The sequence below is a fragment of the Zonotrichia albicollis genome, chromosome 5, assembly GCF_047830755.1.
Source record: "Zonotrichia albicollis isolate bZonAlb1 chromosome 5, bZonAlb1.hap1, whole genome shotgun sequence".
Taxonomy (NCBI): Eukaryota; Metazoa; Chordata; class Aves; order Passeriformes; family Passerellidae; genus Zonotrichia; species Zonotrichia albicollis.
This window is the reverse complement of record NC_133823.1, coordinates 13,290,580-13,311,472: the sequence shown is the minus strand read 5'-3', so window position 1 is coordinate 13,311,472 and position 20,893 is coordinate 13,290,580. Positions and strand designations below refer to the sequence as shown.

The window sequence follows — 20,893 nt, the reverse complement described above, 5'->3', positions numbered from 1 at the left end:
GCTTCTGTTACAGACCCAAGTCTGGATGGTGTTGCGGATCAGGGCGTGTGCTTTGCTGAACTTCCTGAACCAAATTCCTTATTATGGGAGCCAGTGCAGTGCCTTCACCTTGGGCTGCTTGGAGCCTAGCAGAATTCTACTGTTTCAGTCTGTATCAAAGCACTGTTTGGGGTTTTTTTGGGGGTGGGGGTGATCTGTGGATGTATCCCCTAATTCCCAGGCTCCCATGTGCTCCGTGTGTTGGTGCCATGCCTCGAGGTTCATTTGCAAACCAGTAAGGAAGAGCTTGGGGGTGGTTTTGAGGTTTTTCTTGAGTTCTCATTCTAGGAAAATCTGAGTGTCAAAGCTGTGACTCTGAAGAGGTTCCTGAGGAGCAGGAGTTGGGGTTCTCCCCGCAGCTTGGGCAGTGGCAGGGCTGGGGCAGTGCGTGTGTGAGGGGCGCCTTGCTGGAGCCTGGCAGACGGCGTCTCCGCGTGGGTTTCCTTGCTGGCGCCGGGCAGGACATGGAGACCTCCTCTCCTCTTGGCACGGGGCCACGCAGGGCCTGAGCTGACCGTGCTTCTCAGGGGCTTTCTGCCTGGCTTCCTGACTCTTGACCTTAGGGACGTGCCCTGTGAGTTACAGCATAGCCCAGGTTTTCAAAAGGTTTTCGTGATACATATACGATAAAATAGAATTGGAAGGGGTTTTAGTTCTTGTCTTCAGACAGTTTAAGGTCTTGCCTGCAGCTTCAAGAGGGGAAGGCTGCTGCTCTCAACTGCATTATTAAATGAATAGCTACTTAGTGTTTTTTCCCCTTATCCTTCTGCTTCTGAAACTGTAGCTCCTTCTGTTCAATGAGGCTGGAGGAAAACTCGGAATGAAAATTACATTGACCCGATTCAGACGGGAGGCAGAGGGTGGGTGGTGATCCCGAGCAGCAAAGGGGAGGGGAGTGACCCCTGGCCTGGCTGCAGGGGCAGCTGGCTGTGCATGGCCAGCAGCCTGGGCCATGGTACCCTGTGAGGGTATTGAATACTGAGCAGTGCGCGGTGCTCCCGTACCTGTGTGAGCCCCCCTGTCTGCTGGGAGGGTCCTGAGCTGAAACCTTTGTCTCCTCTGAAACCTTCAGGAACTGGCACTATGGCAGATAGGCAGTGTCCCTGCCCTTCCCCTCTACCCCCCCTCCACACTCTTTAGAAAGAATTTATTGCTGGGAAGAGAGCTTGGGGTCAAGGAAGGTTCAGGGGAAGAAAAGGCCTTTAGAAGTATTACAGCTGCTGTCTTTGCAGCAAGCAGCACATAAGTTGCTTTACATTCAGTGTCAGGGTACATATAGGAAACATAGCTGCTTGTTATCATAAATATTATTGTTGTGAGAGATTCAAGTGGTTTAGGGTTTTCCTTTTGTTTGAATGTAATCAGAACCTCTGAGCAAAACAACTTGATTACTTGAGTTTGGGTGCTTGCCAGCCTAGAAATAGAAGGACATCCGTAATCCACATGGATGTAAGCACAGTATTTTAGTAAAAAGCAATTTTCAAGGTCATAATATGTAGCCTGCCTTTTTGTGAAATACATTCACTTAAAAAAATCATTTGCAAGCATACCATTTTAGATAGCAAATCTAGCCAATATTGCTTCTAGTTTGCCTTATAATTTTTACTAAGATTTTGTATTTTGCAGTTGGTGTTTCCCTCACCTGACTGCACAAAGCTTTTCTGGCACACACAGTGTAACTGCCCAGCTAACTGCTTATAGATAGGAAATTGCTGACATGCAAAATTACATCAGATGTACAGGGGAAGTGGTTCTATTATACAGTTTATTACAGAAGGATTGTAGGTATTTACTGAAGGTCAGTGATTCCTGCTTTCTTCTTTTTTCTTTTATGAATGTTTAAAATTGTTTGCAGGAGTAGGGTACATAGCTATTACTGGACACTTCTGTTTTGCTATATTTGGAAACAGTTTGACACTAGCAAAGTTGGAAACTATGCTAAACGTGCACAGTCTAACCCCTGAATATGTTTTTCTGCCTTAGTGGTACAAGTACATCCTTACTGCAGTTCCGTATATAGAAATTTGCCATCTGTCAGCATCATTTTCCAGAGCTCCCACTGAGTCAGGAAACCCCCTCTGCGGCAGTCGGACCTCTTGGTAAACTGCTAGCAAAGGCAGTCCTCTGCCTCTCCTCTAGGGATGATTAAACTTTCAGAGGATGGCTATTGGTGTAACATTTGGGAAGATGTCACTGGTGGGGTGGACAAGGCTCTTCCCTTGCAAAGTGGGCACTTGAGAATTGGCGGGTATGAAGAAGAATATAGGGATTGTATGTATACAGTAGACTGTGCAGTAGAGTAGAAATCAGGCAGGAGAGAGATGCCTGCATGCTTTTCCTTCCCCACTGTCTATAAAGATTAGGGCAAGAGATTCCCTTGTTTTGCAGTAGAATTTCAGAGGCAAGGTGTATTTAAAGGGTCTGGCTTGCCTTGAAATCCTTCTGCTGTGCATGTGGCACAGGTTTATTGGTGCTTTGGCATGGGGCTGGTGGAGTTGAGTGCATGCAGATGTGGTTGAGGAGGAACAGAGGGATTTGACCTGGTGTTTTCTGAGTTTCTGAGACCTTTCTAAATATGTTTGTGTAATTGCTTTAAATGCAGCTGCTTGGGTTTCCTGGTGAGCAGCTTTCAAGCCTGTTTATTGCCAAGCAACATTGCCTTGTTTTTTGTCAAATAGACAAAGTTTGTTCTTTGAAAGTGGCAACACCTTCAAAATAATGGATTCTTTTACTCCTCAGGGAAGAGTTGGGGTGGAAATCTGAACAACAAGAATGTTAGTTTTTCACAGTTATTGTTGCAAATGGATTTGCCAGCTGGTGTGCTTGTCACCCCCACTGACTGCTCCTCAATTTGCTTCACAATGAAATGGATGGATAGCTTTTTCCTTCCCACTGTTCTTGAAGGATGGTATCAGGAATAGAAATCACTGAGAAGGATGCATATACCTTGTGTGCCACATTACTGTGTTGTGCAGCAAATTCTTGATATAACTGATTTGTCAGCTGTAACTATCCCATGGATTTCAAGGTTGCTTTGGATGTAAGCTATTGTCTGAAACCAGGGTTTCTGTACAGAGTAGATACTTGTTGATAACACTGGTGCACCATGATAATCATCCTTCCTTTCTCTTCTTCCTGAAGCTTGTGCAATGAAGACAGAAATTTGCTGCGCATTCGAGAGAAAGAGAGACGGAGTCAGGAGGTTCTGGAAGACAAAAAACAGTTTTCTGAGAAAACTCCCCTCTTTGCAGAACCCTATAAGGTAATGGTAGGGGGGGCTGGGAGGGGAAGAGAGGAGGAGAGAGGGCTGGGGTGGAAGAGGAAAGCTGTGGCTCTGCATAGACTTGAGCATGATAAATACAAACACAGCATTTTCCCATCTGCTTAACTTCAATTCCTCAGAGTATGTGCTTGAATCTCAGTTGGTTGTGCAGGAGCAGTATGGACTTTGGGCTGGCCTCCTGTAGTTTGAGGGAGGGTGCTCAGGAGTAGCTTGGCTGCCTGTCTGTCTGCAGCTGTGGGTGTAACAAATGAATCTGATGTTAGCACTCCTGGAGGCTGCAGGTGCACCAAGCTTGGCTTGATAGTGGCTTAAGCAGTTCCATCTGCTTTGGAGACATTTGCAGGATCAAGATGAGCTTACCTAACTTCGCTCGTGGTGATGTGTGGTGCTTAAGTTAAGATCCTGAAGAATGTCTCTTCCATGAGCTGCATCTCTTGGGGGGCTTTTGAAATGTTCACCTCTTTGTTCTTCTGTTGCAGACTAATAAAGGAGATGAGTTGTCTAGCCGAATTCAGAACATGCTGGGCAATTATGAGGAGGTCAAGGAGTTCATGACCAACAAATCTTGTCAAAACCTTATTGGGATTCCAAAGAGCGTTGCCCCTCAGTTTGCCCCCGGGCCACCTGAGAAGGCCATCCGTACACTGCCATCTTCATTCCAGCACCTGACCCGCCGTCCACCCGTGGGACCCATGGTTGTACCCCCTCGCCCTCCAAGCCACTCCAGCCACTACCCAAAGGCACAGCCAGGAACAGAGCCAGCTTTGGGTTTGCACAGCAAGAGCCGCAGCTCGGCCAGCGCTCGCAGCCATGGCCCCGAGCACGGCCGCGGGGGCCGGGATGCGCAGGCAGGCTTTCCCCACAGCCACCATGGCAGGCCTGGCAGCGGGGAAGGTCGGGCTCACGGCCTGCAGGCCTCCCCTCTGGCGCTTTCCCCCTTCCTGCCATGTTTGTTGTCTTCTCCCGTGGCACCCCTGTCACCTCTACATTCCAGCCAGCATATCAATTCCAGGTCACAGAACAGCAGCAAAAGTCATGGGTCAACCTACAATCAAACCAAATCATTACAGGACTTGGTGACGGGATCACAGGAGAAGGAAAGTCGGGACAGCCCAGCCGTTACCTTGACCAGCACCACTCAGCCTTCCTCTCAGACTTTTCCCCCTTCTTTGACATCAAAAGCCAGTGCAATGCAGCAGAAACCAACTGCCTATGTCAGACCCATGGATGGCCAAGATCAGGCATCATTTGAATCCCTGGAGCTCAAACCTCTCCTGGAGGAATACCATGAAGGATCCAATGACGATGTCTCAGATTTGAAGGCCAAAGTTAAAGCTGAGCTATCCAAGCTGGAAAACCTCTCTGAGCCCAAGGAAGAGACTGATGAAGATCTGTCAGATTTGAAGGCAAAAGCCAAAGTAGAACTATCCAAATTCGAAACCCCTTCTGAGCCCATAGAGGTGAGTGCAATTTTTAGGCATGTCTGTTGGAGCAGAGTAAGTTTGGCTGTGGGAGAACAGGTCATCAAACAGCAGTGACTGCCAGAAGCAGGGATGACTGTGTGTGTTTGGAAGGTGCATTTCAGGTTGACCTGGGTGTAAGATACCTGTTTGAATGGTCAAAATGTGACACTTCCTGTGATTTTCCTGTTGTTTTCTCAGTGAGGCTACAGCAGGTTTTATAGCTTGAACTTGCCTCTGTGCCTGTAATTTTTGTTTTCCTCTAATGCTTATTGAAAAGAAGGGGAAAATGATATAGTGAGAAGATCAAGTGTTGATGCAGAGTGTCAGGACTCAGTGGTGGAGTGTGGAGGCCCCAGATCCTCACTGAATATAGACAGCCAGCAGTGCAGTGGATTCTGTGGTCACCTGGGTTTTGTGACTGGGAACAGCAAAGATTCTCCTCTGTAGGTTTGTAAAATTTCACTGTAGACCCACAGGAAAGTATGACTTGATATTGCAAGTTTTCTTGTTGTACTCCATCTGTTTTTGCTGACCCAGTGCCACCTCTCTGGTTTGTCATGTGGGATGGAGACAGAAAGCTGGTAAAGCCATGGGAGAGGAGGAGCAGCGTTTTACATGGGTTGTTCAGCAAATGCAGCTCCTTTTCCTGTGCCCCCTGAAGCCCAGTTTCAGCTGTGCCAAGGGACCAGCACGCTGACTCTGCCTGCCTCGGGACTTGGCCTCCTGTGAGCTCAAAGGCATGTGGTTCCCTGGTACATTTGGGGGATTTACTGGGCTCATCCTTCAGCCCTGATGTTGTTGCTATGCCCTATGGGATGTAGGAACCCATGGTCCTAAAGCAGCTGGGCAAGGAGGGTTTCAGAGATTGTTTCAATTTGTATTTTGCCGCCTCTGTAATGAAAAGAAAGAGTGTGGGTGCAGTCTCTTTTTCATGGAAAAGGGTGTGGATCGGCTGCAAATGGCTGTAGGCAGTATCTTGTGGGAAATGAGAGGAAGCTGTCAAAATGACATTGCTGAGAAGTTGTGAAAATACTTTCATGCTGAGAGACTTTATTTGCTACCAAGTAGGTTTGGCATTGCACATCACACCTCAAAACAGGAAGTTCACTGAGGTCACATTACCTTATTTGCTTAACCAGATTTTACTCCTGGGAGAGGAAGAAAGCAGTGCAGGGCATCACCTTCTACATATCTTATTGTCTCATCTGCATTATTGTCTTATCTCTTTTTCCATCCCTGTCCTTCTTCTGTCATCTCATGTAACTCTGGTTTAATACGGATTTTGGTAGTGCAGCATTATATATGGTGCTGTGTGCTGAATGAGACCTTTTTCTCACTTTCTGTTGAGCACATGAGTCTGAGTCCAAATGCCAATGAAAATCCTACAGTTGCCAGTGCAGGAGTAGCATTGCTCATGCTCCTTCTGTTTCATCTGTGGTAAAGTAGGAATGCAGTAAAAAGGGAATTGAAGATAACAAAAAAAAATGTTTTTGCACAGTTCAGGACCCTGGTTTTAATTATATGCTTAGTCAATTTTGAAGCTGATAGAGGAATCTTTTTTTGTGAATATGCTGAATGATTCTGCTTTGCAGTAGGGATCTTTGGGCTGCGGCCCCTGATTGTTTTCTGTGCATAGGCAGGCAAGAATACAGGCATTTTGGATAATGGCTCTGTAAGCTCTAGTGAAAAATACATTACTTTGATTCCTGCTTTTTTTCAGTCTTGTCATTGTCACATTTGCTTACTTCTGTTTGGTCTCAGTGATGAGCTTCTCATTGGTAATAGAGCCCTCCAGGGCTGAAGCCTGGAGGGAGAAGAGGAAGAAACAGTGAGGTGGCACCCCTGGGTATATGAGCTGTGTGCTGGATGTCCTGTTCAAGAGAAGCTGCTTGGGGGTCTGTTGGCTGGAAGGTTGTCCCCCTCTTTAGTTCTTGGTGAAACAGGAGCTGTGGGGAGGCTCCTGCCCTGCAACGACCCTGACAGTAAATAGTTCTAGACTAGCAGAAACTCTGTTGTTCTTCCCTCTTCTCTGAATGGTTTGGCCCCACTTTACTGAACAGCCACATGCCAAATACAGTTTTTCCTGTGATCTCCCTTGACAGGACTTAGGAAAGCCATTTCCTTAACATGTGTTCTGGTTAATTGAATTTCTAAGGCATGTTTCACCTGCAGCTGTGAATTCATTATTGACAGCTCCTGCTCATGGGAACACTGAAAAGTTCAGCCTTCCAGGCCAAATAGACACACAGTTTCCCTGCAGAGTGTATGAATCCACAGTGGATAAGCGTGCAGTGACTCACTTTGCATTCACAGAGACACTGAGCAGCTCTTTCCCCTCTTCCCCAAATCAAAGCCTTCACTTTCAAATGTCATCACTGTTGCTTTAAGGCATCTTCCCAAATTTGCTGTGAGAAGATTTAAAAATATAGCACACATGTAGAAGCTTGGATGTATCCCTTCTCTTCATGTGCCAGGTTTTTCCTCTTCTCCAGCACCTAAACAAAGATGCTTTTAAAGCCATTCTCCCTCTCCATGTCTCTAGGAGGGCTGCAGCACCAACAAAGACCCTTGTATTGCCTCCATTGACACAGACTGTGATGTGTGAAAGGGAATCAGTTTGACAGCAGGGGAAGAAGCAGCCAGGCTGTTTGGAGGGAGAGTGTTTATAAATCCTCAAGCATTATTAAGGACATAATGTATGGAGGAATGTACAGCCCTTGATGCTCATTGAAGGTTTGGCTTTGTTTTCCCAAAATTTTGGGGGGTATTCGGGCATAGCTCCTTCTACCTGGTGTAATGAGGCCTCATCAGGCTCTCCTGCCTGTGAACTGGGAAGCAGCCAGTTTAGAACCCCTCAGCAACAATGAAGCAGCCCAGATGTGTAAAGTCATTTTGGTAATAACACTGTATTTATTCTTGTGTACAAGTTGCTGTCATTGAGCTGTGTTTTCCTCAGTAAACATTTATCAATTTTAACAGTATATAACAACCAATTAAAATGTGGTTGTTGTATATAGTAGATAGGAATTACTAAATACCAGTGAAGATGTTTGGATGGCAAAAAAAAAAAAAGTCTGTTCTAGGTAAATAACATTTCACTGGACTTCTCTTCATGGTGCCTGAGTTTTTCTACTGGCAGAAGCTGTCAGACAGGTGAACCCTGTAAAGTAGAAATAAATATGTTGTTTTAATTCTTCATAATTTCAAAATGAAAATTTTTAAAGACACTTGTAGCACTGTTGGCCTTATATAATGAATACACAGTAGTCAGCATTAAGCTACTGTCATCTTCCTACCAATCTTTTATGCATTTCTCATTTACTGAATAGAAGGAGACTGTGTTTTGTTTGGGGGGTTTTTTTCCCTCACCCCTTGTATTCCTTTTTTGACTATTTTATTTTCCTTGCTTTGCACCAGGACAAGTAACAAGGTGTTACTTCTATGCCGCCGCTGCTGCCCTTTTTATAATCTGAAGTGCCGCAGGTGATTGGGGAAGGGTTTCCATGCTTCCCCACAAGGCATTGTGTCAATTTGTCTTGCTGCTGGTGTGTGACTGCTAAAGAAGCAGATCAAACATGAATGAGAATTGTTACTTTTTTGTTTTGGATACAAAAAGTTGTAAAGGCAAAAAAAGTAAGCTTCAACCTCACCATAAGAGCTGAAAGTGTCATTTTTGGTAGGCTTCCCTAACAACTTGCATGTAAATATCTGAAGCTGTGCCGTCCAAGGCCTTTCCCACAAGTCTTGGGCATTGTGGTGTGAGCAGAAATGAATTGCAGCCAGAGGAAGGTTTACTGGGGATTCTCTGCTGCTCATTGTCATACCAAGTGCCCAAAGACAAATTCTTTCACTTGGGTCTTCTCCATGTTCCCTTTTGGCGCTCAGAAGTGAAAGCAGTTGGTACTTTTTATGCACTTACATTGTTTTAATTTCTTGTTCCCCTCATTCACTGGGTTGCAGGTACTTCCATAGGCAATGACCTTGATTGCTGCCTCTTGGGATGGTTGCATGGACCACAGGCAGACTGAGGGTTTGACTAGTGGTTATGAGGTCAAGATAGCACACAGCTTTTGCATTTTTAAATGCATAAACACATTTTGGCTTCTCCTCTTTTTCCCTCAGATGATGAGTATGCAATATCTTAGGAGAAGTGACAGTCAATCCCAGTTGACAGGAAAGAATTACTCGTCAGTGCTGTGTTTTGGGTTTTTCAGCTTAACCAAGCCAGAGTGTGCGGGTGTAGTTATGTAATCAGAAAAAGCTACTTGTATTTGATTTAATAGGTCAGTCCCACTGGATGCAAAAGAGAATTTTCCCTTGTGTGCATCTTCTTTGGAAGAAGCCACATTTTCTATCCAGGCTTGAAATAAACCAGCAATAAAATGCCAAAGCAGCTCTGATGGCTCACGCGAATCATCCTCCACCAACCTCTCTGTAGATTTCTGAAACTCTCGGCGCTGTTTCTTGCACAAGTGGAAAGTGCCAAAGGGACAGATGTTGCCAATTTGAACTGTACAGGGGGAAGGCAAATATTGCTAAGCAACCGAGTGCTTGAGAGAATTTTTCGGAGAGGAGCCAAGGGAGTTATGTCTGGGAGCGCCTGCAGCTTCTCATGGCTCGGTGTGAGGGAAGAGATTAAAAGTTCTTTCCTGTCAGGGCTGACGCCGCCAGCACAAAAGACACCATAACCTATTGACACTGATTAGGGCTGACAAGGCAATGTACGAAAACAGGAAATCTGCCCTGCCATGTGGGAAGGCAGTAAGACATGTTCAGAGAGGTAAGTGCAGCACACAGCCGGTGCCAGGGTGGGGTCAGCAGTTGGCTTCAGCGGGACCAGGTGGAACCCAGGCAGGCACCCAGCCCCGTGAAGTCCAGGGCAGGTCGTGTCTGGGTCTGCCTTTCACATCTGACTGGGAGCAGGTCGCTGAAGGACAGGCTGGCAGGGAGAGGGGAGTGTTTCAGTGAGTCTTGTAATAATTGCAGGCTGCCTCACGTAAATGGAGTGAACTTCTCTAGTTACTGAAGGATGAAAAAAGCTTAGAAACAAGGCAAGTCTTAAAACAACTGTGTGTGGTTGTGCTTCTCCCTGGCCAAGCAGTACTTCATAGGTAAGTGCCAGCCTGGAGGTCTTTGCTTTGGTGGTCACAAATGCCACTGGAGATGTTTCCTCAGAGAGTGAATCTGCCTGTTTCAAGCTTCTGAATTATTTTGGCTGTAGACTCCTGGTTCAAGAGATGTGTTTTCAGGAATGAAACACAAGATTTATCTTCCTACATTGGTCATCACATTAGCACTCTCCTAATGCTACTTTGAGCACCTCCTGGACTTTGATCTGATTCTTTGCTTTGTTTGAGTATAGGGAAATGTTTAGCTAGCACGTGCTTTGTGTTGTATTTCTTACTTTATAGGATTTTTATTTTTTTTTTACTGGCCACCAGTGAGCTTCAGTGGAAGTGGCATTTTGCAGCTTAAGGATGCTCCATAGGAATATGGATCAGCACAGTGATATGGGTTGTGACAAGTCTGGTGGTACTGCCTTTGCTTTTTGGGCACTGCTCGCAGTGCTCGTGCCCCCTGTGGGTGCTGCAGCAGGAGGGTGACTCACTGAGGTGTTGGTCAGCTCTGTGGTTTTCAGCCAGCACCAGCATCAAGGGGAGAGGAGTTCCCCTGCTTTTGTATGAGCTGGTACAGTCCTGCTTGGAGAAGGGCTTCTGGTGGCCCTGAGTAGGGCATGAGATTGCCAGAGCTCACCAAAGCTTGACTACAGCAATGGTAACTTTTGACAAGAAGTCAAGTAGTAGTGCTTCTGCCTTGGCACTACTCAGTGCAGTCTGTTTTTATATGAGTTATGCCTCTCTTTTTTGTTTCCTTGTGTTGTTATTCTGTGCTTTGAAGTTTCGGGTCTCATTTTTCATTTTCTCTGACGTCTAACAATGTTGCTGTCTGAATTGTCTTTAACATCCTTCTCCCTCCCAAGCTTTAGATGCCAGTTTTTATCTTCATAATGATGAGCATTTATTTCTTAGACAATAAAATAGTGCTGTATTGTTTTAAGCCAGGAGAATATTTTCATTCCCTGTTGGAAAAGGTGATACTCCTAATTGTTTGATCTACTTTTTGACACACCAATTTCTCCTCCAAACTGCTTTAGCATTGTTACATTTTCTTGCCAATTTGTTCTGTGAGTCAAATGGTTCATAAATGTCATTAGATATTGAGATGTTCTTTTTGCATGCAATTAGGGGTATCTTGGCAGTCCAGTGTACTCCGAGCAAAAGGTCTGGGTGCATTCCCAGAGAGCCTCTGCCATCAGCCCAGCCTGCTTTTCATGTACCCAACCCCAGGGAGCCAAACTGCAGCTGGCATCGCTTTGTGCTCATTTCAAACCCCAAAGGGATGGATGCTGGAAATGTCCTCTGTCCCCTCCCTTCCCCACACCTCCTCCATCTAATAAAAGACACTCTGGCCTTCTATGACTCCCTCCTTTCCAGGATACTGAATTCAACCACTTTGGCCTTTCTGCCTATTCTTCAGATGGAGCTTTTCTGGAATCAAAGGAGGAAGGAACAAGGGTGATGTTTGCTTTGACTGCTAAGGAAATAGAGCTCAATAGTACTTGGCTTGTAGACTAATTTTTGACCAGTTACGAAACTTGACCTAAACTCCCATTACTTACAGAAACTCCAGTTTAGGTGACTTGTTCAAATGTGCACTTTCCTTTGAAGACAAACAGTAACTTTTGCTATTCAAGAGATTGCCATGTAGCTTAGGTTACGCCACAGTCAAAAACGTTATCTTGGCTGGCTGACTAAGCTTCACTAAGTGAAAATAAAAAATTGACCACTAAAAAACTCAAAAAACCCTAAAGTTTTCAGATCTTTTTCACTGCTCAAAGTTAGAAAGAATAGCAACAACATAGCAATATTTATTTTTTCCTTTTCTTGAGAGATGAGAGAATTCAGTTTCTGTGTTAGCATAATTTTAAGAGCATTTGTCTTGAATTAGAGCCTAAATGCAAGTATTTGTTTTAATACACTATTGAATTGAAAGCACCCTAAGGGGAGAACTGAGTGAGCACTCCCCCATGCTTTTTAAGGTTAGCTGCTGTATGTGTTTACAAGTATGTTTCTGTGTCTGTAGAACGAGCACACTGGCAGAGTGACTGAGCATTTTACAAGTTCGTTGTAAAATAAACAGTGTGTGGAATGATTCCCTATTAACTCTGTGGTATCTATTTCTTCTAAAGCTTATATTTTTTTAACTTGGTTTACGAACATTAGGTTTTTTAAACATGACTTATGCATGTTGTATTTTGAATAGCAGTGTCTTGTGAAGAATGCTAGAGGTTTGGGAAGATATAGGGTGAATTTGTGTAACAGGAGACAAAGTTGTGTTAGATTCAACCTATTCCTCCTCAGACAAGGAATACTTTGGTTTCTTTCATCAGCCTGTCAGCTCACTGCTGTTCAGACCAAGTTGTAATTCAGACTTGGCTGGACACCATCTGTTCTCTAGAGGTGAAAGGTATTGGTATATTCAGCCTGAATGTTTTCACTTGAAGTAGGCATTTTACTGAAGGTGCTCTTGGGCTGTCACATTGTTTGTCTCTTTGTATTTTTGCTTTGTTCATCTCTGGCTGTGTGTGCTGAAGGAATGCCATCTGTGCTTTACCAGTGCAAAAGACATGCCTTGCCTCCTTGGTGCAGGTCAGCTCCATTCCTGCCCCTCTTTGCCAACACAGTATTGATGTTACCACAATAACATTGCACATCTTTTCATAATGAAAGCAAGAGGAGAAGCAGTGTGGTATTTATTTTTCTGTTTGCTATGGTAGCAGTAACCCCTTGGGTATGTCCTACCCTTCCCTTAGACATTTCCTCAGAGCCCTCTGTGGTGCACATGTAGGGAAATGTTTGTCCAGCTTTCAGGAGTCTAAGGATTGTGTGTGTGAAGCTATTACAATGTAGGGACATTGCCTGAGAGGACATAAAAAATTCACAGTACACAAAGGTGGTGAGCCCTATCCACTATGGTGACAAATTATGAACCTGCGTGCTTACATCCCTGAGGAATTTTAAATTATTTGAGTATTTTGCCATTGGTTTGTGGGGACTTTTCACAAACATTGGCATCATTTGAGCAATTATGCATGAAGGAAATTATGGACAGTGAAACAGTGATACAGAAAATCTGGAAATGTCTATAGTCTTCTCCAGTTTGCTGTCCCTAGGATGCATCAGGAAAAGATGGAGAAAGCTTTTCCTTAGGCAAAGGTTGGTTGATGTCTTGGTACTTCTTGTAACGATCTCTCCTTGTTTGGAATTTAATTCCAAGCCATTCAGACAGTATGTTAAATAAGCAAAAAAGCCATTTATTCCCTCCAGATTATACAAACAAGGAGAGAAACAGTGAACTGATCCTCTCCCATCCTCTCAGCATTGCTTTGCTTTCTGATAGCTTTTTGAGCCAGGGAGGCTGATGGTCTGTAGCCTTCCTGAGTGACAAGGATCACTTGTCAAATGCCAGCCAGGTACCTTAGCTCAGCACCTCCTGCTTCGCTTGGCTGCAGGTAAAAATTGTGTGTGGCAGCTCTGCAGAGTGGAAGCCTGGCATAAGGAATTTCTGAGACTTGGGGCACACTGTCTGCAGCCTTTAATGCAGAGTGTAGGGAATGATAAAAATGTCTTTTAAGGAACCTTGCATTTTGAATCATGACAAAGGCAAGTGTCTTCTACATACAGATTTAAAATATTGTGGACTGGTTGTTCTAGGCACAGCATAAGCAAAGAAGGTTCTAGAAGGCTCTGTCCAGCCCTGACCTCTGTTCCCACCTGGCAAACAAGCTCAGGGTGCTGTGAGCTTTTTGCTGAATGCACAAAGCTGTTTTGTGAGGAGAGGATGAAAGTGTCTGTGCGTGCTCAGCTGAGTAATAACAAACATCTCCTGGGAGCAGACTGTGTCAGCCTCGGATGCTGCTTTTACAGCTGAAAGTGTAAGTTAAGCTGCTTCCAAGTTAGGCTGCTGTCAGTTACCTGGTCACTCTGTTTAGCATACGAAATTGAAGAGTGGCCAGGTAACTGGTGGACAGGACTTGCTTTGGTTTCCCATTGTCTTTAGCAAGACAGGGAGCTCCCAAGAGACTTGTCAAATATTTGTCTTGAGGAGGATAACTTTCATCTGTGTAGACATGATAATGGTGATAATACTAAGGCACCTTGCTGTTCCATCCACAAAACATAAAATCTAGAAATAGGTTTTTTTGCATTTAGTTCAGTTATAAAACAATAGTGATAGTTGCCTTTGCAAGCAAAAGGATATCCTGCTATTTTTTCCCTTGCCATTTAAGTTTCTTGGTTTGGAAACATTTAAAGATGTTTCTTCCATTTCCATTAAAATTTAAAAATAGCATGTAGGCTCTTTCTGAGTTGAGAACTTAATTTTCTTAGGGAGAGAGATACAATTCCTATCCTTTCAACACATGTGTTTTCTTCTCTTTTTTCCTTTGAGAATACCATCCTTAGATGTACTAACAAGCATCCCTTTATTCATGTCCCTCCCACTTGCCTTCTCCTTTGATGCCCTGGTCCTGGTGACTGATGCCTTTCAGCTCCCCCAGGCTGTGTGCTCTGTCCCAAGCAGCAGCAGAGATGTGCTGGGTGCTGGCAGGGGACTGGTGTTGTTGCTCCAGGCTCCAGCCTGCCTCTTCAATTTGTTTAATTTCCCAAACTTTTATTGGCAGTGTTGGTAATGCAGGGAGGAGCTGAGGGTGCTCTCAAACAGCTGGGAGAGGCTGCATCTCCAGGAATGTTTACTGAGTCTTTAAGGGGAGGTGCACCAAGTGCCACCACTGCCATCATTAATCTAACTCTGCTTGTTTTCCAAGGGGAAAGTGGTCTTTGGAAATGGAAAGCATTTCTGAGAGATAGCAGCAGTTAATTATCTGAAGTGATCCTGAGAGCCACAGGATACCTCTCACCACCAAAAGCCCCAATTTCCTTGATGGTCTTAACAAGCATAGTTATTATTTTCTCATCTTTTGTTGTTTCAGCTGCAGGGACCAGCTTTTTTCTGGAGTAGGCTAGAGTCAGGCTACTCAAAATACTGTAAAAGTATATCTATGAGCATAAATTGCAATGAGGTGGTACTGGACATGCGGAAATACCTGAAACAGTGGCTTGCTGCTCTCACTCAAATGCTTCCATTGAAAGAAAATGTGTATTCATTCTGCAGGGAACAAGGGGACACAACCTTGGCCTTTTATGGACACAATACTTACATATTCACATTAAGCAGTATTAAAAATTATTTACTAGAGACCTTTAAAGGGAAAACAGGTAAGAAAATTTTGTGGAATCAAGGGATCAGAGCTAGATTTTTGAGAGCTGCTGTACAGATGGTCAATGCAGTGGAGAGGTGCTCTTGTGTGGAGGTTCTTCATGCAGAGCAGTTTACTAGAGAGAGAATCAGCCTTGGCTGGAGTCCTGGTCTGCATGGCAATGTACAGGTGATGCTGCACTTAACTTCCATGCTTACTTTGCTTGGATTTCAGATATATTATTATTAGATGGAGGCTAACAAGAGATGCACAAATTTTTGTCAGCAGCTCAGGATTTGTAATGAATCCTTCATTAAAACATATCAACAGTCTGTTCCCCCAGGACACAACCCCCTTGGCTGCTTCAGTCAAAGAAAGACAAAACAGCAATTTGTTTTTCTTACGCTGTTTGAACACAAGGAGGCCCGTGTATTTATTTTTAGATTGAGCAAAATAATCCATCTCGGGGTTAGAAAAGCGTGTAAAATCTTTAAAGAATGTTTTATTTCCTGCAGGCACCCACGCAGGAACAGGACAGTACAACCATTGTTTGCTGAGTATTTTGATGTAAAATGCTTAAATTGCCAGGATCATTCAGTGTCAGCTGAAGAAAGCTCATGGGAATGGTTTGGTTTGTTTTCAAACCTGCTATGATGGCAGTGAGAGGCTGGAGCTGCTCTCTTCACTTGGAGCTGGGTTGCTGAGTTGAGGTGTGGGCAGAAGCAGAAGAGAAGGTGGTGTGGCATTTTCCTAGTGGAATGACTTTGGTGTTGCTTTGGAAAAGAGAGTTGTGGACTCAAAGGAGTTAAGTGTTCTTGGGGAACTGTCCACAGGGAACTTGGCTACAGGAGAGCTGCTGGTGAAACTCTGGTGCCCACAGAGGCCCTGAAACAGAACCCAGAGAAATTATTTTAGAAGGCTCCTGTGGACTCTGAGACTGGTGGATTGGATTTGTAGTCTACAATGAAGTCTTGTAATGTTAAGCAAGCAGCATAGACACAAATGAGAAAACAAATGCTTTTATAGTGTAATTTCAAAGACTTTATCTGGCTGGATAAGACAGAATCCTTCTGTACATTTCTGTAGTGCCTCAGCATTATTTTAGTGTGCATACAGCAAAGAGCATAAATAGGTTTTGGTTGTCATGAACTACACAAGTGGAACTTAACACTGGAAGCAACGTCAAGCAGATCTACTTCAGCTTTGCTTTGATTTGCTGGAATTATTCCAGTCTCACTCCATGAGGTTGAAGAACTGGGTTGGTGAGAGGGGAGACCCAGGATGTGGTGCTTGTTGCTGCCATTGTCCATAGCTTAACCCACCCATCCAGCTACCTGCAGCTGGCACAAAACTCAAACAAGGGCATCCCCAAACATGTATTTCTTACAGCTGCTGCAGTGGGTGCTACCTTGTTACTGCTTTCCACAAAGAAAATCTGATACAAGGTTTTTATAGAACTTCAGCTACTTCAGTTTTATTTGTGTTTAATTTAGTTTTCTCTTTTCGTCCTTTTGTATTCTACCTTATGTTTGGGTTTTTGTTTTTTTTTTTTTTTTTTTGTTGTTGTTGTTGTGGTTGTCATGTTTCTGTTGAAATGGAGTGAGCTTTCTTCTTCTGTGCCAAAAATGATGTGTCTTGCAGTAATTTCTCCTGTGAAAATTAATCCTACTCTTGGGCAACCTGCTGAGAAAATTGCCTTCCCTTCTCACGGATTTGTTGTTCTGTGACAGCAGCTTCCTGAATTTTCTGGAACAGCTCAAGCTGCTGTTGAGGGGACTCTGCTGCCAAATAGTACCTCTGTGTTATTTTACAGTAGTAATGAAACCTCAGATAATATTCCCTGTAATAAAATGGCCTTTAAAATCTGTGGCCATAGTTTATGAAGTCAGTCATTAAGTCATACTGAGCTCCATATGATTTGAGATTTTAAACAAATTATGTCTATAAAGGTTTCATTACAGTAATTTAAGTCCCTTTTTGTTGTATATTTCTGAAATGTTTTTGAGCTTAATAGAAAAATAGCACTAAGGAAAACCTAAATATATGCAAGTATTCCCACACTTGCATATGAGGGAAATGTGAAGTCGAGGAAGGGATGGTCTCATCCCTAAAATACAGTTTGCTTTGAAGTGTTTGCACACACTTGAGCCTGATTTGTTATTGATTTAATCCAAAGCTCACAGGCAACAGTGCAAAGACTTACACTTGTAAGCTTTAGCTCAAACTCCACCTTTTTCCTTTTAAAAGCACTAATACTTTTTGCATGAGCTTTAAAAAGGAAACAAGCAAAAACCCAAATCCCTGCAATTTCTTAACATGAAAGAAATCAGAAGAAAATCTTGTGTTGACTATCTGCCTGCATCTTTCTTAGCTGGCACAAGTTTGATGGTTTTGTTAGCTTTTCATCCCTGTTTCCCCTGTGTAGTCACTTCTCCAGTGGTTTGCAGGGTTTTTCTTAGTTACAGCAGCTGCAGCAGTGATGTTTTCCCAGGTTCACCCAAGTGGCTGTTGATGCCAGAGCTGAGGAAGTTGTGTTTTGTTAGAAGAGTTGTGTGCTGATGGAATCTTTGGGCTGGAAGTGAAAGTGTGGTTTTATGCCTCAGGGAGCTGTTGTGGTTACTAAGTTTCACCAGGATGTGCTTCAAAACCAAGTAATTTTCTATTGTTTCCAATTAGCTACAAGCAATTAAAATATCCCTGATCCATAGCTCAGGGAATACGAGGCCATGGACTGGGTTAGTGCACATGGGAAAATACCAGGGTGAACATGTGTGTTTCCCAGCACACATGCTAAAAGCTACCAAGAAATTTTGCTGGTAGCAAAGCATACATTGATTGCAGGACAGCTTTTCTTTGTCTTTTTCTCATAATCTAAAATACCTACTTCATAAAGGTTTATAAATTATTGTGTTCTAGTTATGGGTTATTTAGCAATTATTTTCTAGCAAATATTGGGTACAATATAGGAGGTGTTACAGATTTGTAAAATGAAAATAGTTGTAGGGCTTATGTTCTGTGATATGGAACACTTAAATAGCCTTGGCAGAGAATCTGCTTGGTGTCTGGTGTTCCTCAAGATAGTATGTGAAAGCCTTTATGAATTTTCATGTTTTTGTATTTGTGTCAATCAACAATATGGTTTGAACTTCAAGCTTTGGCAGCCTCTTTCAATACATGACAGAACATTATTGCATCCATCATGAGGATTAGTAGAGGCTTGGTTAAAATATGCCTTGTCTCTTGTTGGCTGGGTCATTTTGGAAATATGCTCTCTGTGTGTCCATCTTGCATCTGTCTGTAGCACAGAGAGGATGGATTTTTAACTGCACAGAAATCCAGGTGGGAAGTTGCTTTGGAGAGTAGGTGGCTTGATATCACTAGCGTGACTTGTGTGCGAGGAGGAGAAGGCATCTAATGTGCAACATCTCTTGCTCTGACTGGCTGAGCACAGATGGGTGAAGTGAGGACAGGATGGTAGATTTCAGTCTGATTTTTGTCCTGCCTGTTGTTTTCAAATTAAACCTTCATGCAGTGATGTATGCAGTTTTGTGGTCTTCACTGCGTTCAAGCTGCGATGACTGTGCAGTGTACATGAAAAAATAAATTTAAAATTATATAATCTTATTCAAATATATTAAAGCATGGTATTAAATGGGAAGCAGCTGAAAATGTGATTGGTTTGTTTGTTTGGATTTTGAGAGCTGGCAGCCTTCTCTGCTGATAGTAGCAGGGGCAAAGCTCTCATTAGGAAACAAAGAAAACCTGACAGCAGAATGAAGGGCATGGAACTCATAATTGGCTTTTCTCATTGTTGCTGCACCACTTGCTTGGGTTTTGTTGGTGCTAATAACTCAGTCTGAGATCAGGCAAAGAGCTGGCATGCTTGAGCTGTACACACACACATTTCAGTTTTAATTAGGAGGAGATACCAGGAATGCACTCGTGCTGTAGCTCTTCCTCTCCTGTGCTGCCTGGGTACCTGCAGCACCAGTTTCACTTAAGATGGAGATGGAGAAACAAGGGGCTTGTTTGTGCACAGGATGTCAGGGGGCAGCTCCAAATGGGCTGTGACAGCAGAGGCTTGCAAATAGCAGGGATAAGCAGTGGGGTGGAAATTACAGAGATGAGAAGGAACAGAAAGGTCTGCGACACCTTACCGCTTGCCTGAGAGGCTGCCTGTATCCATTCCAGCTAATGCCTGCTCCAGACCTCCTGTCCCTGTCCTTGCACACTCTGTGTGCTCTGACTGCCCCTGGCCTTGTCTGAGCCCACACATCTCAGTGGTGTCACACGGTGGCTTCTGAAATAATGCACGGCCTGCTCTCTCTGAAAGGTGATTTTTTTTGACATCTTGCTTGAAACTCCTCTGGCACAGCCTCCTCCTGAGGCAAGCTATTTAAAGACCAGGGAGAAAGCCTCAGCCCCCTTCTTGCACACACAAGAGCCATACGGTCCTTCAGCTCCACTTGGCACATGTGACAGAGTGGGATGAAAATGTGTGCTGTTATTTTTAATGGAATATCTTTTAAAAAAGAAATAACCTTAGAAGCTCTCTAACCCCATCTTCATTACCAAAAAAACAAAAAACAAAGAAATAAAACCCCTCAAAACAACCACTGCCTATTCTTTTTAGTATCTATGGCCCAGAAAGTATCATGTCCAGTGGGGCATCTCTTTTGTGTGCCTGGTGGTTCTTTAGGCAGTTTAGTTTGGGTTTGATTTTTAGTTTATTAGCCTGATTTCCTTATTTATTCCCTAACAGAGCAGAGCAAGGCTTGGGGCATGAGTTCATGACAGTGTGTGGATTTTGGAATTGCTTATGAGGAGAGGACATGGAAGTATTTCTGAGAGTTTCGTCACATACTTGCTATGCAGTGCGAATTGAGTGCCTGTGCAGATTTTAAATTGTTTTCTAAATTAAGAGCTCCCTCTCTTCTTTTGTGGGTATGTGCACCTGTGCATTTCTGCATGCCTGTTGGAGTAAAGACAGACTAATTCCTCAAGTAACTTTGAGGGCTTCTTATGTTTGTGTAGATGCTTGAAATTATTTTGGCCTGAAGTCCTTTTCAGTTCACAATCAAAGTAGTAATGAATCCTTCAGGGGCTGTTTTCCTTTTTTTTACTTTTAAATCAGTATTCTTATTAATATTATTAGTAATTAAATTAGTATTATTGCTGCAGGAACTAGCTGTTATAGAAGTACAGCATCAGTTTGGTTGGGAACATTGGCTCTAAAACACCATATCAAACCCAGCAAGCCAAAAATTCTGAATGTTCCATGATTGTGCTTGATCACGGCCATCAAAATATTTTGTAAGTGATGTTTAGAGGGGCCTGTGTCATTCCCAAATGCAAGAGTGTGGATGTGGCATAAGGAAATCCAAGCTGAGGATTGTACAGATGTCAGTGTCAGACACCAAATATGCACCAGGCTTAACTGGAGTTGTCTGTCTGCACGTTACAGTGTTCCCAGGAAAGGCTGTAAAAGAGCTAGCAGGGATAGACAGCAATGTGGAATATTTGGTCTCCCATACCCACAGTCCTCAATGGAGCTGAGCTCCTTTCAGGGATTTCGTTGGCTTTATGGCTTTGTAGCTCTTCCTGCAGCAGCATTGTATTTCTCCTTTCCCCTGAACCCTTCTCTTAGAGCTGACAAGGACACCCCTTGCTGCTGGGTGGTAATTGTGGTTTAATGGTGGTTTAGTGGTTTAACAAGCTGAAACACAGCCAAGATGTGACTTGAAGGAAAAAAAGCCCAACAAACAAAAGGGGGAAAAATATTCAGGATGC

The 20,893-nt window shown here is 43.7% G+C and overlaps 1 protein-coding gene across 2 annotated transcripts in view; it reads left to right on the top strand.

Annotated features, from left to right (window-relative positions):
- Positions 1-20,893, top strand: part of LOC102070706 (AF4/FMR2 family member 1) — a 67,573-nt gene that overhangs the window by 19,973 nt on the left and 26,707 nt on the right. For both annotated transcript variants that reach the window (XM_026792357.2, XM_005485327.4), the window contains exons 2-3: positions 3,181-3,301; positions 3,802-4,782. In XM_026792357.2, the coding sequence (XP_026648158.2) occupies positions 3,181-3,301; positions 3,802-4,782 (1,102 nt within the window). The remainder of the gene's footprint in view (positions 1-3,180; positions 3,302-3,801; positions 4,783-20,893) is intronic.